Here is a 19243-nt window from a genome sequence, read left to right on the forward strand (position 1 = left end):
TGTGCATACCAATGTGTTCCCATATTATTAAATCTTATGAACAGCAGGACTAGTGTCTTCTCTCTCACCACTATTAGTAATTGTTTTCTCTTATCAGCCTCGTGAGCTATTGAATCTGTCATCGTAATACAATGGAGGTCTGATTACAATGTTGAGTGATGTTGCTGTATTTTCTGACTTAAGGACAAAACCAGCTTACGGACATCTGTAAAAATGGAGCTTGCTTACTTCAAGGGGAAGCCTGCAGAGGTCCAAAATATTGATATAAGCCAGTTCTGAGAATAGCTCCACCATAGATAGTCCCAAGTCTGGCTGTGAAAGAGTTGGGCATCGGGCCAGCAACCCATGTCCCATTAAAAACCCAGAGTTACAGAGATGCCAATAGAAGCTCCAAAGACCTCATCACCAGCAGAGGAATGAAAGAAGATGGTCTGCTCCTGGGTCCAGGACACAGGACTCTGGCGAGCTACTGTCAGTGGCCTTTGCCTCAGAAGGGGCGGTGGGCTCAAGAAGAATTCTGTGTTCAGGCCAGTCCTTTTTAAAACAGTGGCTTCAGAAATCTGCCACATTTACTTAGCAATAATGCGCGGCGCAGTCACCAGAGCTGCTGCCTCACAGTCCCAGTGACTCAAGTTCAATCCTGACCTCAGCTGCTGCCTGTGTAGAGTTTGCATATTTCCCCTGTGATTGCCTGGGTTTGTTCCCCAATCCCAAACACAAGCTGGTCGATGAGATAGTTGTCTGCCATAGATTGCCCCTAGTGAATGGCAGCAGGAGCTGACAAGAATGTGGGGAGAATAAAGTGGATTAACAGAGGATTGGTGTCTTAAAACAAAATGGTGACTGATGCTTGGAGCACTCTGTCGGCTGAAAGGCCTGTTTCATTTCAGTCTATCTCTATGACCCTATAACAAACTTATTTAAAACACTGACAATGGCTTATCAGTAAGCATTCAAAGAGACTCCTGCACAAATTATCCATAGATCGGAAGAGATATTTTGAAAAATCCATTTATTTGTTTGGTATTCAATACAGAACTATTCAAACTTGGATGCAGCAGATTGTATGAAAATACATTTGTGGAACAACTGGTAACGACTATTTCGATGCAAAAAATAACATTCTCTAGAAATGATAAACACAGGAGATTCTGCAGATGCTGGAAATCCAGAACAACCAACACAAATTGCTAGAGGAACTCAGCAGGTCAGGCAGCATCTATGAAGAGGAATAAATGGTCAACATTTCAGCTCAAAATCCTTCATCAGGACTTGTCGACATTTTGGGCCCGAACCCTTCACCAATCCTGACGAAGGGCCTCCACCCAAAACGTTGACTGTTTATTCCTCTCCATAGATGCTGCCTGACCTGTTGGGTACCTCCAAAATTTTTTGTTTCTCTAGAGATATATACTACAAAGCTTTGTGGCTCCCCGATAGTAAACAGGCTACACCCCCCAGGCCTCAGTGTCAAAGGGTGGCTGCCTCACCCAGCAAGTCTGATGAGCCTCACTGTGTTGACAGAACCTCTATGAGCCAGATACTAGGGAAGAGGACTGAGCTGCTGGACATTTGACACTGAAGGGCGACTCTCTGCCACCCTGCGTGTGGAGCCAGCAGAAGGCAGGACACACGAGGAGGTTGTTTGGTGCCAACTAAACATGCTTAAAGCCCTGGAACATCTTGCCAGCATCTGGGAGAGCCAATGACTTGGGTACATTTCATTCAATGCAACTGCCCATATCTGCTTAAGTGTCTTCACCTCAGGACCCTCACCATCCAGGCCATACTCTCTTCTTCTTACTGCCATCAGGAAGGAGGTACAGGAGCCTCACCACCAGGTTCAGGAAGCGTTATTACTTCTCAACCATTAGGACTTTTAAACCAAAGGGGATAACTTCACTCACCCCATCACTGAACTGTTCCCACAAACTATAAACTTACTTTCAAGGACTCGTCATCTCATGTTCTTGATATTTATTTCTTATGTATTATTATTATTTTAAGTAATAAAAATTTATTATAAAGTAATAAATTTACTTTGAATTTGAACCTGATCTAAAAGTTCACTCAGTGGGAAAGGACACTCATTGCACGATACCGCCACCTGCTGGTGAAGGGGAAAAGCAGCCTCCCAAGTCCCACAACACATGCCTACTAATACATTGTTACCATCAGAATAAAAATAGCACCTTTATCAAGCTTAAATCTATACAATGCAATCAAGTGACTTGCAAAGTTTAATGGCCCATTTCATTCCATTCCACTCATTTTATCCAAAATCTTCCCACTACTTTTACAAGTGTTTGTGCAAGTGTGTTTTGGCACCTGGATTGGATGGCAGAAACCCCGTGGCCTAACCAGGGACTGATGCCCTGCAACTGGGACAGAATTTCTGCAGCTCTCAGGGACTGATGCCCTGCAACTGGCTTTGCCCATATTCTGTCCCATGCTAAGCAAAGACAGTGAGGAGGTTAAGAGGGTTTATCCACACAAAATGTAACAGCCCTTGAGGACAAACTATTCACGTCCCTTTTCACTTGCCCCCCATCGTGTTATTTTGAGATGTGAACTGATCTATTTGCACAAATGTTTCTCCCAAGGTCAGCAAACTCTGAAAATGACATGGCGTGTTGTGGCTATTGGTCAGTTATAGGACACTGCACAGTTTAAACAGTGGTGCTTTAAGTGGCGAGGACTAAACTGAGTTGGACAGATCTCGGACTGCACGCTGCTAACAGGCTGACTGTAGCAGTATTTAGGAACAGAGTCTAGGTAACGTGTTAGGGTGGCCAGTATACTCTTCACCCTCCTATCCAATGGCCTGTATTTCCCTATGGCTACCCTACAGTACGTTAAGAGCAGGCAGCTTGATGGGATGACGCTGCTGGGAAAGGACACTGAGATTGGATGTGATGGGATGGAGGGAGATGGAAGACAGTGGGAGGAAAAGGAAGCTTCAATTCAAGTGGCTGGCCTCCATCTCAAACCTTGGCATCAATTGATACTCCCTAGCTTGCTCAGAGAAATTCAAGTTAACAGTGCACACTTCAATGAAAGAGTTACAAAACAGTAAAAAATAATGTGCTGCTTATGATGGCAGGCAGAGTCACAAGGGGAGAGAACTCCAGGGTTTCCCACCCTCCAGGACTGCCATGGCATCTCCAGGAATTTCCTATTTCATATCCAGGACTGTCCTGGCATTGTATGGAATTTCCTATTTAATTTCCAGGACTCTCCTGGAACATCCAGGAATTTCCTATTTACACCAAGGACTGTCCTTGCATCATAAGGAACCTCCAGGACTGTCCTTGGATTTCCAGGAATTTCCTTATCTCTAAGATGGTCTTGGCAGCTCCAGGAATTTCCCATTTACTTCCAGGACTGACCTGGTGTTTATAGGATACCTGCACAGGTGACCTCTTTGGACAAAAGAGAAGATTTATAGTGGCATTTAAAAAAAAAGATAGTGTTTGTTTTAAGGATGAGAAAAGCTCTATACAATTTCTATTATTATTTGGTAGGAAAAAATAGTCAGATGAGGCACAGTGCCAGTGGGGCAGAAGCTGGCTGCTTGCTTTTCCAGTAGGTGTGATGGAGTTGCTACAGGCACCAACGTCCTGAGTGACTGACAGGACCTCAGTGGCAGAGTCACCCCAAGGGAACGTTCGATTGGAATGGGCAACTCCCAGCGATTCTCGAGACTTGGTGAGCAAGAAACGTACAGTGACAGGAGGAAAATAAGGACCAAAAACAAAACAATTACATGAGTACAAAGCACCTTGTTTTATCTTTTCCTGAATAACATAAAACTAATATAAAATGAAGGTACTTGGGGCCAACCTTCTGGGGAGCACAGGGCTTCGGATGTGAAGTCCTTAACAAATCCACTTGATGAGTCTGTCGAAGAAGGCTTGCTGCAGGATTTGGGAGTAGTCATCGGCCCGGAAGATAGCGGCCCTCTCCCCTAACCCTATCTGCAACAGGACATCCATGTCCACGTCCTGACCCACTGCGATCACCGTGGGCACAACATTGTGTTTACGCATGGTGTCCACTGCCTCGCCCAGGCTCCTGTTGCCACTGGTGCCGTCCGTTATGAAGACGAAGGAGAGCTCTGAGCCCAGCCTGGTGGATTTCTGAAACAGGTTGCGGATGCCGTAGATGATGGCAGAGCCCACGTTGGAGGCCGAGTCCAGGTACTTCATCTCAGCCAGGGAGTCCAGGATCTCTGTCAGGTTGTGGCTCAAACTGAAGGCCAGCTGCTGCTCCGTCTCGCCCCCGTACTGCAGGACGGCGAGGCGGGCCCTCAGGATGTCACTGCTGCTGGTGGCCAGGGGCAGCTCGGTCGCCACCTTCTGCACAAACTCACGCACCAGACGGAAGTTGGTCGCACCCATCCTCTCGGAGCCATCGATCATGAAGACCAGCTCCACCGGACGTTGTGTGCACGGTGCGACGGCCAGCTCTGGGTCAAACAAGAGGGGCACGTTAGGTCCAACAAGGTACCACCGGGATGCATCCCCTCTCTCCGCCACCCACCCATCCCAAATTGGTCAAAGTTGGGCTTATTGTCCTATGCCTAAGCCATGTATGCGTGGTCGCAGTGAAAATCATTGCACTGTGTTGGGACAACCCTGTACTCATTGTCAGTAAGAGCAAGGAATTGATTGTGGACTTCAGGAAGGGGGAGTCGAGGGAACACACACCAGTCCTCAGTGAGAGATCAGCAGTGGAAAGGGGGAGCAGTTTTTCAAGTTCCTGAGTGTCAACATCTCTGAAGATCTACCCTGGGCTGAACATATTGAAACAATTCCAAAAGGACATGGCTGCGGCCGTATTTCATTGGAGTTTCAGGAGATCTGGCATGTCACCCAAAACTCCAGCAAAATTCTACCCATGTACGGTGGATAGCATCCTAACTGGCTGCATCACGATTTGGTATGGAGGGGCCACTGCACGGGACTGGAAGAAGTTCCGGAAGGGTTGTGAACTTGGCCGGCTCCACCGGGGGCACTGGCCTCCCCACTATCGAGCACTTCCTCAAAGGCGACCCTCAGAAAGGCAGCATTCATCATTAAGGATCTCCATCACCCAGGAAATCCTCTCTTCTCATGACCACCATCAGAAAGGAGATACAGGAACCCAAAGACACACACTCAATGTTTCAGCAACAACTTCTTCCCCACCGTCCACAGATTTCTGAACGGACTGTGAATGTGTGAACACTGCCTCACGATTTTTGCTCTCTTCTAGCGCTACATATTTAATTTATTTTTAGGCATTTCTTACTGTAACATATGGTATACTTTATGCAGTGCACTGCACTGCTGTGGCAAAACAACACATTTCACAACATATGTCAGTGAAAGTAAACCTGACTCTGATTCTGATCACAGGCAGTGTCAGAAAACCCCCGGCACAAATCGTAAGTGAGAAAGTAACCACCTGAAGCTGAGAATAAACCTTGGATTTTATTCACTCTTTTCTTTGACCTTGGAAGTGATTACTTGCTCGACTGAGTTTCTTGGAGTTTCACCCATGGTTGGAATTGCTGCACAGCAGGGCTGTGCAAGCTGTAGTGGGATAACAGCCAGGTCATCTGTTTCAGAGGCTAAACTCTTGGTGTTACGTTCCCTTGCCTTTCCTTCCATCAGAGAAAATAGTTTCTCCATATCTACGCTGAAGGTTTAGTATGCAGGCCAAGAAGAATTCCGCTGCTTCCATCAGTTTTCTGTAGAAAGGCTTCATCTTCTCTAGCTGTCAAAATTCCAACCACCTCAAAAATTTCCAAAATAATCATTTGATCTCCAGCATATTGCCAGAGGGCATCTCAGATTCCCTCCTATTGTGTGAGGAAATGCTCCCAGGCCCAAATACCATCAAGCCTTTCTATTCAGGATGCAGACGCTGGTGAAAATAGCTTCCTTCTGTTTAGCCTGTCAATGTTTTGAGCAGCTTCCAATTAAGTCTCGAGAAGGAATGCGACCTTTCCACATAATCCAACTCTGTGGAGCCCTGGCAACTTCGTCTCGAATTGACACTCTGCTCCCAAGGGCAACGTATCCATTCTGAGGGTGCAGTGCCTGGACTGCACACAAGACTCCAGAGAGTCCAAGCAATGCTTCACCCCCTCTCCACTATCCAGCTCGTTGACTGGAAGTTAACATTTCAGTACAATTAGTTTATGTTTCAGACTATGAGTTCCTACTTGTACACAAACTGTACACTCTAAACTTAAGGTTATCAATTTGAGTAGCAAGTTTAGATATTTTTACCATGCCACGTGAATCATCAAACAGTGATTGGTAAGGATCCAACACAGAGCCTCCAGTTATACCACAGCCAATTATTCCAATTCCATTTTCTATTGACTAATGAATGCCCATTCTAAATCAACAACATGTCTTCCATTCTACCAGCTTTATTATGTCAGTTGTAAATTTTAATATATTTTAAACATCAATCCAACTCAATCATTTAACACTTTTCTAAGTTTAGTGAGGTATGTTAGGCAAGACTTACACTTTCCAAATACACATTAGTTTTCTCCAATCAGTTGTAACTGCTCTAGCTATAAATTCAAACAGTTTGCCCACCGCTGATAACAGTCTAACCAGCCTCGTTTCCACACCTGCCACCCCTGCCTCTCTCAAATAGTGGAGTTACACTTACAACTTCAAAAGGAATGGTTCTTGGATCAAGCAGGCTTTCACAGAATTATGACTACAGAATAGGCAGTTCCCTCTCCAATTTTCCATAAAGCCCTGCATAAGATCAGCAAAGGAGAAGCCTGCAGAATTCCTGTTTCTGTAATCATGGGACGCACACAATGATCACGCGCCAAGTAGCTGCACCATGGATGTAAACCAACTGAACAGCGGCCCAGGGGAGAAAACATCACTTGGCAACTGGTAACATATGGTTAGAGAGTTTCCAGTGGTTTTTTTCCCAAAGACACATATGTCCTCTCTCGGCACCCATACTTCAGCTGACATGATAGATCTAAGTCCAATGGATTTTAGATAGACCATCAAAGGTTTATGGAGTTGCCCCTTTGAGAATTAGATTGCAAGTTTCTTACAGTGGCCACGCTGGTCTGACCACGCAAGGGAGTGGAGGAGAGGGGGATATGGGTAACCAGCACAGTGAGGGTGACTGAATCATCCCTCTCTCCACATCCCACGTGATATGCTGCTTGGTTCCACCTCACTGCAGTTAATCCTGTGGCTTTCTAGGAGCCTACTTACCATTGGAAACTTGTCCTCACAAAGGTGTGAAAGTGAACAAAATCCATCCACCAATCAATGCAGTGAGATCAGAAGCAGTCCTGGATAGGAATACCTCTTCACTCAACATCACTTTCTGTCACAATGTTCTGCTGAACTGTAAAAGGTGTCGGACATCTGATTATCTTGCTGGTGGGGAACACCACCAAAGTGGTGAAGAAATTGAGACCTTTACCTACTACCCACTCTTCCTCCTTCTTTGTCATTGGGTGTGTGACATTAACTCATTGTTAGACCCACCAGAGAGGATGCCCGCTTTATCTCTTACACTCTTTCCACTGACCCAACTGAAGCAATACTTCATTACATGGCTGGTGTTATCCACATGCCCCATGGAGCCACAAAGTCCACAGAAATGGCCACTTGGACCTTGTAGGCCTGCCTTCTGGTCTGGAGCAATTCTGATCGATTTGCCCCAAGTTGGTGCACCGAAAGGTGATCCCCTTTATCCTCCATGACAAAAACCAACTCTCTCTTTTCAGAATGTTTTTGTTTTGCACTCTGCAAGTTGCTACAGGCAGCTTAATGGAGCATTTTAGTAGAACTCACAAGGGTGGACGGGAAACATCTCGGAGCAGCAATTAAGGCTTTTACATTCACCACAGTGCGCCAGCCCCTGGGGTGGCCTTTAACACCAGCACAGGCTTTCCAAAAAGGCGGTGTAGACAGTTTCCACAGTCGCTGAAACCAACTGCCGGGGGCTCCCAATGCAGGTTCACTGACCAGCGTTCCCCAAAGCCCACATCCTCAGCGCTGGGGCAGAGGCAGTGTTTGACCTCCCTTCCACTCTCAAAGCACAAAGACTGCTTTGTACTCCGTGAGATGTCCCCTCCGCTCCGTCAGTACAGGTTGCAAAGCCCAAGGGCATAAGTTGGTCCATTGTGGTCTCACTCTCGATCAGAAGAACCAGACCACAAAGGCAGAGCTCAACATGTCCTCACCCCACATGCTCACGGCTGACAACAGGGGCCCTACCTAATACCTATTCCTCAATCAACTTCGGTGAAAGCAGATGGCCTGGCTATTGTCATGAAGCTGTCTGTTGCATCTCACTGTGTGGACACAGGCTGCCGGCCTCCCTGCATTAGGAACCACAGCCACAGTTGATGTCACTAGATCATGCAAGTTTGTTCTTTTCTATTAAGACATCATCCAGCATCTGAGAATGAAATAAATCGTTTATTGAATAATACATATACATCGATTAAAAAAACTGCATCCAAACAGGCAGAAGCAAGCATCGCCAGCGGGCTCCTTGTATGCGTGGGGGTGCACAGAGACAGGCAGAGTGGTGGGGACCAGATGTTGCTGGAAATACTACGCAGACTGTTGGCATCTGAGGAGTTTGGTGGGTGAGGGGGTGGAAGCGAACAGCTCACATTCCAGAGGACGCCCCCCCCCCCCCCCACCTTCAGCTCAGTTTGTCAGGGTTGCTAAGTCTCAGATGTGTCCTGGAGGTCAATTCTCAGGACACAGCCATGCCAGGAGAAAGATAAAAACAAAAATCACAAAATGAAACATGAAGTGTGCAGAAAAAAAAAATCAACGTGTCTCTGAAGTTCAGTTATTGGGACAAAGGGAGGTCAATCCCTTTCCAATCAACTTGGGAAGATACCCAACTGCCTGGTGGCCTGATGATGAGGAGGTGCTAGAGACGATGTAGGCTTTGGGGATACATCAGAGCGGAGGTGTGAGCTTCAAGGTCCAATTGTAGAGTCTGAATGCAGATTCTTTAGATAATCTCCAACAATTTCTACTCTTATTTCACATCAGAGTGAGATTTACTTCATAAGCCCTAGCCAGCTACAGATTTCAGGTCACCTTGCTCCCACCCTGAACACTCCGATTCCAGTTGCAATCAGTCCGGCTTCCCGGAGATCCTGGGTGGCCTTTGCACTGCTAAATTTCCACAGCCGCCCGCCACCACATCCACCCCTCCCCCGTCACATCCCAGAAGATTCTGTCGGTATGTAGCAAGCCAGGTTCAGGAATGCAAATGTCCAGAAGCCATCAGGGAGTCAGTGGGCTGAACAGGTTTCTCCTCTGTTGCAAAGGCTCCGTGGGTGGTGAATGTCCTGAGATCCATCCCAAACCTGCGGCAAACTGTTAAAGCAGCTGGAAAAAGCTGGGCGTGACTGCAATGAGTGGCCTTTCATGCCTGGTTAGACTGGCCCCCCGGATCAGCTTGCGAAAGACTTGGAGGGTGGGACACCATGCAAGGCTCGGAATGGGAAGCAAGCTGGCTTCCAATGTCCTTCAACAGTGGGAACCAGCGTGTGCCGTAAAGCAGTCCCAGCCATGGATTATTTGCACACTTCCCCTAGCACAGCTGGAATGCTTTGTCGGCATCCCCTGTTATGTCTCTGTAAACCATTTTAAAAGAATCTATGAATAAGTTTGTCCAGTTTTTGCGTTCCTCTCCGCTGGCAAATTTGGCCATCCCTGCCCTGAAGGCCATGGTTGCCACCAGTTTGTTGTAGTCCTCTGAGAGACGAGGAAGGTTTGATTCCTGGAAGCTGGAAATCCAGTTCTCAGGGTAGTTGTCAAACCATGGGAAGAACGGGTTATCTGAATATGCATCGTTACTGTTAAATTCATCTGAAAACGATTAAAAAGAAGAGTTTAGGCTTGCTGGCATTGGCTACCATTTACTCAGTTACCAGTAAACCTGAACAGCTCCTCTCCAAGTCCTTCCCGTCACAGTCCACAAGGAGAACGGACAATTGCTCCTCATGCCAGGAAAAAGCACCATGGCCTTTACGGAAGCATGGAATACCAATGTGGATGCCACTGTGAAATGGACAAGTTTGTAAAAGGAGGGAAGAGAGGGGAACTAAAGAGAAAACAAAGAGCAAAAAGGAAGCGGATTAAAAAGAAGAATTAGGATGAAGAGGGGAAAGGAAGAAAGGGACTTGCACATTATTAACATAATGTGCAATAGTTACAAAATACATAAAGTGCATTATTTACAATGCATTTCACTCTCTCAAAAGTCCCACAAACGGCAATGAGATAAATCAGTGGCTTGCTGGGCTACAGAGAGTTCAAAAAGCTTCTTCAGAACGGTTCTCTGGCAGACGTTGACAATGGACTTTTGGCGTATCATTCAAAGATGCTGAAAGGAAGGCAAGTGTACTGCTAGCATTCTTTTCGAGAGGACTTGAGCATAGAAGCAAGGATGTGCTGCTGAGGCTTTACAAGGCATTGCTCAGACTGCACTTGGAATATTGGGAAGCTTTGGGACACCTATCTAAGAAAGGATGCTGGCATTGGAGAGAGTCCAGAGGAGGTTCATGAGAATGATTCCTGGAATTAAAGGGTTAACGTATGAGGAGCGTTTGATAGTTCTAGGCCTGTACTTGGAGTTTAGAAGAATGGGGAGGGGATCTTATTGAAACACATTGAAAGGCCTAGCTGTGGAGAGGACGTTTCCTATCACAGGAGATTCAAGAACCAGAGGACAGGGCCTCAGATTACAAGGATGTCCCTTTAGAACAGAGGAGGAGCAAATTCTTTAGCCAGAAGGTGGCAAACCTGTGGAACTAAATGCACAGATGGCTGTGGCAGCCAAACATTGGGCATACTTAAAGCAAAGGTTGATAAGTTCCTGTTAGTAAGGTTGTCAATGGTTATGGGAAAAAGGCAGAAGAATGGGGTTGAGAGGAATAATAAATCAGCCATGATGGACTGGAGGAGCAGACTCACTGGGCCGAATGGCCCCATTCTGCTCTTATGTCTTATGGTATTATGGCCATCCCAGTAACGCAATGACCCCCCGCCCCCCCCCCCCACCCTCAATTTCCACATCCTGGTGTGACTTTGACCTCTGCTTTAGATCTGACAGGTCCACAAACTTTTAACCTGCTCTTTTAAAGTGCTCTTGCTAAGCCACAACCCACAGTATTTGGATGATATAAGAGGAGAATTAATTGAAGTTAAGGATTGCATAAAAGCCAAGGAAAGGGCATATAGTGTGGCAAAAGTGAGTGGGAAGTTGGATGATTGGGAAGTTTTTAAAATCCAACAAAGTGCAACTAAAAAGTTATAAGAAGGGAAAGTTGAAATATGAGGGCAAACTAGCCAATAATATAAAACAAGAAACAGTTATATAAAAGAGTAAAAGAGAGGTGAGAGTTGATATTGGATCACTGGAAAATGATGCTGGTGAGGTAGTAATGGGGGACAAAGAAATGGCAGATGAACTTAATGGGTACTTTGCATCTGTCTTCATTGTGGAAGACACTAGCAGCATGCCAGAGGTCCGTGAGTGTCAGGGAACAGGTGTGAATGCCATTGCTATTGCAAAGGAAAAAAGTGCCAGGCAAACTCAAAGGTCTTAAGATGGATATGTCAGCTGGACCAGATGAACTACATCCCAGAGTCCTGAGAGAGGTTGCTGAAGAGATACCAGATGCATTGATCACAATCTTTCAAGAATCACTTGATTCTGGCATGGTCCCAGAGGACTGGAAAATTGCAAATGTCACTTCACTCTTTAAGGGATGAAGCCAGAAGAGGAAATTACAGGCCATTTAGCCTAACCTCAGTGGTTGGAAAAGTGTTGAAATCTATTATTAAGGATGATTTTTCGGGGTACTTGGAGACTAATGATAAAATAAGTCAAAGTCAGCATGGTTTCTGTGAAGGGAATTTGTTAGAGTTCTTCAAGGAAGTAACAAGCTGGGTGGACAAAGGAGAGGCAGTGGATGTCATTTACTTGGATTTTCAAAAGGCATTTGATCAGGTGCCCCACATGAGGTTGCTTAACAAGATAAAGTCCTATGGCATTACAGGAAAGTGGGGATAAAGGGGGCCTTTTCTGGTTGACTGCCCATGGCTAGTGGTGTTTATCAGAGGTCAGTATTGAGACCACTACTTTTCATATTGTTTGTCAATGATTTAGATAATGGAATTGATGGCTTTATGGCAAAGTTTGCAGATGATATGAAGATGGGTGGAGGGGTAGGTAGTGCTGAGTAAACAATGCGATTGCAGCAGCACTTAGACAAATTTGGAAAAATGGGGAAAAAAAGTGACAGGTGGAATACAGTGTTGGGAAATGTATGATAATACATTTTGGTGAAAGAAACAATAGTGCACACTGTTACCTAAATAGGAAGAAGGTTCAAACATCAAATGTGCAGAGGGACTTGGGAGTCAAGACTCCCGGAAGGTTAATTTACAGGTTGAGTTTGTGGTAAAGTAAGCAAATGCAATGTTGGCATTTATTTCAAGGGGAATAGAATATAAAAACAAGGAGATAACGCTGAGCCTTTATAAGACACTAGTCAGGCCACACTTAGAGTATTGTCGACAGTTTTGGGCCCCATATCTCAGAAAGGATATGTTGTCATTGGAGAGAGTCCAGAGGAGGTTCAAGAGGATGATTCTGGGAATGAAAGGGTTAACACGTGAGGAGTGTTTGGCAGCTTTGGGCCTGTACTCACTGGAATTTAGAAAAATGCAGGGGGATCTCATTGAGACCAACCGAATGTTGAAAGGACTAGATAAGGTGAATGTGGAGAGGATGTTTTCTATGGTGGGAGTACCCAGAACTAGAGGGCACAGTCTGAAATTGAGGTGTGACCTTTTAGAATAGAGATGAGGAGGATTTTTTTTTTTTTTTTTTTAATATATAAAAACCAGAGAGTAGTAAATCTGTGGAACACTCTGCTACAGACTGCGGTGGCGGTCAAGTCCGTGCACATATTTAAGGTGGAAGCTGATTATTTTCTGATTGGTCAGGGCATCGAAGAATATGGCAAGAAGGAAGGTGTATGGGGTTGAGTGAGATCCTGGATCAGTCATGAAGGAATGGTGGGGCAGACTGGATGGGTAGAATGGCCTAATTTTGTTCCCATGTCTTATGGTCTAGGTTTCTAAAACTACAGAATATTGTTGTTTTAAAATATAGAAAAAGTTATCTCCTGAGATTGCCAAGTCTGGAATGTATAATCACAGGTAATACATACAACTGTACAGAAAATACTGGCCCTTTAGCTCATGATAATGTGCTGAACTTGTAATGCACTTCAAAATGAATTGAACCCTTTCCTTCCACACAGTCCTCCACTTTTCTTTCATTCATATGCCTATCTAATAGTTTCGTGAATGTACCCATTATATCTGCCTCCAACACAAACCTGGCGACACTTTGCAACTACCTGCCATTCTCTATGTGAAAAAACTACCACTGACATCCTCCTTAGACTTTCCTCCAATCACTTTAAAATTATTCTCTCTTGCACTAGCCACTTCCATCCTGGAAAACAGTCTCTGGCTGTCCACTCTGTCTCTGCCTCTTATCACCTTGTACGCCTCCATCAAGTCACCTCTCATCCTCCTTCACTCCAAAGAGAAAAAGTCCTAGCTCACTCAACCTATCCTCATAAGATGCGCTCTCTAATCCAGACAGCATCCTGGTACTCCCTGTAAAGTTTTCACATCCTTCCTACAATGAGGCAACCAGAACTGAACACAATACTCTTAAGTGTTTTCGAACCAGGGTTTTATAGAGCTGCAACATTAACTTGTGGCTCTTGAGCTCAAATCAACCGACTAATGAAGGCCAACAGACCATCTGCCTTCTTAAGCACCCTACCAAATTGTGCATCAACATTGATGGATCGGTGAACTTGGACCCCAAGATCTTCCTGTTCCTCCACACTGCTAGTTAACCCAGTACTCTGCCTTCAAGTTCAATTAGTCTTTGATCACGAGCACTGAAGTCATATGCATGCATGAGCTCGCTCAGCTCCCAACATTTGGTAACACAGGAGAGGTGTGAGTACAACAACCAACTGATGTTTTCCCATTCAAAGACAAGCATCTTTCCTGTCCCATTGTTACCAAGGAGAGTCTGCAGTGAGGTTAGGGTTGCAGCAAGAATGGGGAAGGTTGCAGGTAGCTTTGCTTTAATAATGCATGCACAAGGCTCCTTGAAAGCCACCCAAAATTCATAAGCTATTGCAGTTGTTGATAGGTCAGCAAAATCTTCTCATTGTACAAACAAATCTGGTTCATTTACAGGTCATATGCTTCTGTAGTATACACCGGCAGAGAATGATCCTACAATAAACACCAAGCACTCCTTTCAGCTTCCACCCACTTCCTGCATTCCATGGTTCAGTCCATACATCTACGTCCTATGGTCAGCTCAGTCCTGGCCATTCTTATAGTCCATGTTCTGGCTTGCTGTAAAGGTCAGTTGAGCACATGCAGCCAGTTAGCTTCATGCTTCGACAAGGGTTGCCAGGGGCAAGTGGCCTGTATATACCACAAGCTGGCCACTGAAACAACATAGGCCAGCAGATCAATTTATCACAAGGATTGAGTGCAGAACCAAAGGGAGTTTCAGCCTTTCCCGACGGACCATTTGGACCTCCCTTTCAGCAGAGTAGAGACACCAGGATGCAGTGCTTGTTTTCCATCTGCCTCCATGGTTAGAAGCCCAAACAAAGGGACGGAACTTCACTTACACCATTTTCTTACCCAGTCCCAGCCAGCAATTTTAGGTACATAGATGAATATGTCCAAGGGATTGGCTGCATTTCAAAGTAACTGATACACCCTTTCATCAATGAGTTGTTCATTAAACAGTAAAACATAAATATTCTTACCTTTGGTTCTGGATTTTATATATATATATATATATAAAAAACGATTTGGTAAATGTCTCTACAATCCAAATGTGCCCTAAACTTCCAATTCAAGACTTAGGCTATGATATTATTTTCTGTTAAAGTTGCCTCAATTAATTCCCTGAAGATTAAAAACAAAGGAAAGCCCAGTGGGTAAGGCAAGACTACCTGTTCCCTACCTATCTACACTTTGTGTGCTATAGGCAAGGTTCCAGTTCAGTAAAAAACAATCTATTTAGTTCCCTAAACTGTCCATGTATACCTAAATGTCGGATTCCCTCAATGTCCTGCCTTCCTGCTCTCTGTGAATAAGCTAATGTCTCAAGGCAATGCAGTTACTCAATGGGCTCTGAGTTAATTGAAACATACCTGTTTTACATGGGAGATCAGGGCAGATAATCTCAGGCTCTGAAAGAAAGAGAAACAGGATGTAAAAATCGTTCACACCTTTGGCAAGAACCCAGAAATAACTTTAAAAGAGTAATCTCCTCAATTAAACACATTTATCCTCTGTCTATCGAGTAGTGTGTATCAATCCAGGCTCCATTCTTTCTACAGTTCCCCAGCCAATGGGTTTGATCTTGTATACCCATCCCATATAACTTTGTGTAACATTTTATAATTAATCTTTAGTGGTGGAGTCAGATAGATAGAAAGGAGAAAAGCCACCCCAATCTAAAAGAAACGTCCCCCCAGCCCAAACCATACATCCAACTCTGACTTAAACACCTTGCTATAGTTTTGCCTTCACCACAACCCTCATGAGAAGCTCGGCTGTCTTTCAAGTGGTTTGAATTTTCACATAAGGATCAAGAGCCATTTATTGACAGCATCTGGAAGGTAGTGAAGCAAAGAGGGGGGAGGTCTGGGAGATGGGGTGGGAGGTGCTGATGCTGGGTTTTGGCTTGAATCATCAACGATTTCTTTCCTCCTACAAACGCTGTTTGACCAGTGTATTGTTGATTTCTCCAGATTCCAGCACTTGCGGTTTCTTGTGTTTGCTTTAAAGTGACTTGAAAGCTTGTTTTGTTAAGGAATGATAGGGATGGAAAAGAAGTGAGGAGTGCCTCATTTAAAACCTGCTTTCTCTTCAACCAAGACAACAATTTTGGGGGTGGGAGGGGAGCATAGTTAACCAGCTTCACAGGAGCGTTCCTTCACTTTCCTGGCTGTTGTCCCATCAATAAGCCGTGTGTGTGTGTGTGTGTGTGTGTGTGTGTGTGTGTGTGTGTGTGTGTGTGTGTGTGTGTGTGTGTGTGTGTGTGTGTGTGTGTGTGTGTGTGTGTATATATATATACACACACACACACACTCCATACAGTGGTAATCATCTCCCTGGGATGATTTAGTCAAAACTTCAACAGTAGGGTCTACAACAGAAGTCTATGAGCCACTGAGCAAAGTGTGGTGAGATTGTTTGATACCGTGGAGTAACTCAAGCTTCCTGAAGACATGTCTGAACTACTTCCCATAAGTTGGACCTACCAGGACAGAGTAGTTCTTCCATCTTGTCGATGAATTCCTCAGCCACCAGGTCGGCAAAGAGGTTCATCTTCTGCACGCGCCCATTCTGCTGGCAGGAGATGGACCGCAGTGTCTCGTCGTCCTGCTCCCTATAGAACATGTCTCCGATGCCGATGGCATTGACGATAACATCACCCTGGCAGAGGGAGGAGAGCAGCGCGTCATCATCCCGTGGATCATGGCGCCCGTCCGTAATCACCACAGCGAAGACCTTTGCGTGCTCGCGTTTGTTGGCCTTGATCAGCTTGTCGTAGGCAAACTTGAGGGCAGACGGGGTCCACGTCCCACCTGCAATCCACTGCAGCTGCTTCACTGCCTCCTTGAATGCCGAGAGGGAGTTGATTTTTGGGTCATTCAACTGTACAGCTTCAAATGTTCCATTGTGGCTGTACTGGACAACACCAATGCGGGCTCCTACAGTTCAACAAACGCCAGAAAGTTAACGGATAGTGCAGAGTAAACAGGAAAGCAAGAAACCCCAGAGATTACTGGGAGCCAAGTAGAATGCACAGCAAAGAGGCAATGTACAGGCCACAATACATTAGGATTGTTACATTCTAATTCTAGGTCCCGATCAAGGGTGACATTCGCAAATGCAGAAAGCTGAGAGTTTGCAAATGAAGTTTGATATCTGGAGTACACCGCCAGAGGAAATGGTAGACACAGATATAACTAGTATTCTTTTTGAAGCATTTGGACAAAGAAGGATACAGTTCTAATGTAGACAAAAGGGATTATTGTAGGTGGGCAACACTGTTGGTCAATACTTGTTATGCAATTATATGAATGAGATAGGCAAAATGTAAAAATAAAGTAATAGACTAGTTCAAGTGATCTAAATTATAGACAGGGAAGATTTAAAACATAAGATTATGTGAAGAAAATTTCCCATTAATGTAATTAGGGGTTAGTTTGCATAAGGGTGCCTTCCCGAGTTGCTGACCTGTTTTAGAATTCGGGTCCTTGGCCATTGTCCCCAACCGGCTCACAGTGTTGATGACGAAATTCTTCTCCAAGGTGAAGTTGGTCAGTCCGATACTCTCAGAACTGTCAATGACGAACACAATATCCAGTGGTCCACACTGCTTCTCACAGTCTGGAGAGAGGAGTGGGGGGTGGGGTGGTGGGAGTGATAAGGTTTAAATATACCAAGTAAACATTTCTGAAAGAATTTTGACAGATTTGTGAACGTAAGCAATCTAACCCAAAATCAGTGAAACTGCTGATTGCTGAACTCAGAGACCCAAATAGTGATCACTGGAATGTAGGGTTGGTAGGAGACAACAGAACCAGCCAATCCTGTAGACTATCTTGGTGTTGTGAAGACACATCACTTGTGCAGTTATTGTGAAAGAACTTAAACAGCTCGTGAGATAACCCATTTTTGTCAACCCCAATCTCATCACTAGAGTGGGCCAGAGGGTTGCCCACCCAGTGGATGATTGCACCCAAGACTCTGCTAGAGGCAACAGCAGGGGAGTAGTGAATGCTCCAGTTATGGAAGATCTAACCCAATGCCATGTCCATATCAGTCAAGTGGAAACCCTGTGAGAAGCTGGCACCTCCACATTGACTTGCATGTACAGCACACTTGGTCCCCTTCTACCAGTTTCCCTTTACTGTTAGAAAGGCCCACCGGAAAATGCCTCTACGATGTGGCTGCATGTTAAAATCTTCGGTTTGTGAACCGCCAGACTCACCGCAACATCCGCAAGTCTCCCGAATGTACATCATCACATCGCATTCCTAGGGAATAAAGTGACAGGAGCAATCAAAGAAGCTCTTCCACAGAAACCCAACCAAAAGGTGACCAGGGACAATGCTATAAGTGTCAAGTGAAATGGCAGGAGCTTTCTGCAAGCTCTATAGTTGCTGACGACTTCAACAAACCGGTTGGGCCACTACCACCCTCCGTTGGTCTACTAGGGATATCGTCTGCTCAAGTCCATTTGGAAAGAGAATCTGACTCAGTTGGATTATTGTTCACAGTCAGGGAAACCTCATCCCCATTATTTTAATATCCAATTAATGACAGTAGTCAAAGGATTTGAAAGAAACACTATTTTACTTTCTTCGCCATGTCTAGGAGATTTCAGAGTTCTGTGGAGCAGACAGCATTTAGTCCAACCAAGGAGAGCACTCCAGTGATGGATTCAGTGAACTTGAGGTGACCACCTAGTGCTCACCAAATGCACCTAAATGGGAAAAGGCAATGCTTCAACCCTGTTCCATCACCTTGCCTAGCCCACTGCCCATCAGCTCCCAACCGTGGGATAGGGAAGACTCAATAACTAATCAAACCCCCTCCATTGCAAATCATTGGTTTTCTTACAGCAAAGCAAAACTAAAAGATACTGGAAACCTGAAATAAAACAGAAATGCTGGAAACACAGAGAAATGGAATTAACGCTCCAAAGCACTGACCTTCCATCAGAAATCTAGTGTTGGAAGGTTCACATCTTTTTGGAGAGACGTACCTGACTCAGAAATGCTAACTCTGCTTCTTGCAATATATGTTTCCAACAGCTGTTGGCAGTTGACCAGTTTAAGGGGTACGGGGCTGCTTACGAGATTGGAGATGCCTCAAATCTCATTGCTCAGACCTGGGGCTGGGTCCAGATTGCTCTGGAACTTTTTGTTATATCACTTATTTGTTCGTTTGATGTGGACACAACTGGGAGAACCAGAAACCAGCTACTCACCTCATTCCCCCAATTTGCCCTGGAACAAGGAGGTGCAAGATGCAGTCACTTCACTGGGCCTGGCGTCACAAATGGACCAGACATATTT

At 45.1% G+C, this 19243-nt stretch overlaps 1 protein-coding gene across 5 annotated transcripts in view; it reads right to left on the bottom strand.

The window, feature by feature from the left end:
* Positions 1-995: 995 nt before the first annotated feature.
* The window catches only part of col6a2 (collagen, type VI, alpha 2), a 64835-nt gene continuing 46587 nt past the window's right edge, over positions 996-19243 (bottom strand). For 4 of the 5 annotated variants that reach the window (XM_072261245.1, XM_072261248.1, XM_072261246.1 and 1 more), the window contains exons 25-29: positions 18154-18199; positions 17397-17549; positions 16415-16867; positions 15299-15337; positions 996-4468 (exon numbers count right to left, since the gene is read on the bottom strand). In XM_072261245.1, coding sequence (XP_072117346.1) covers positions 3879-4468; positions 15299-15337; positions 16415-16867; positions 17397-17549; positions 18154-18199 — 1281 coding nt within the window. In that variant the 3' untranslated portion in view covers positions 996-3878. Of the gene's footprint in view, positions 4469-8449; positions 9888-15298; positions 15338-16414; positions 16868-17396; positions 17550-18153; positions 18200-19243 lie in introns of those variants that run through there. The other variant, XM_072261249.1, reaches the window with a different exon arrangement.

The sequence above is a fragment of the Mobula birostris genome, chromosome 6, assembly GCF_030028105.1.
Source record: "Mobula birostris isolate sMobBir1 chromosome 6, sMobBir1.hap1, whole genome shotgun sequence".
Taxonomy (NCBI): domain Eukaryota; kingdom Metazoa; phylum Chordata; class Chondrichthyes; order Myliobatiformes; family Myliobatidae; genus Mobula; species Mobula birostris.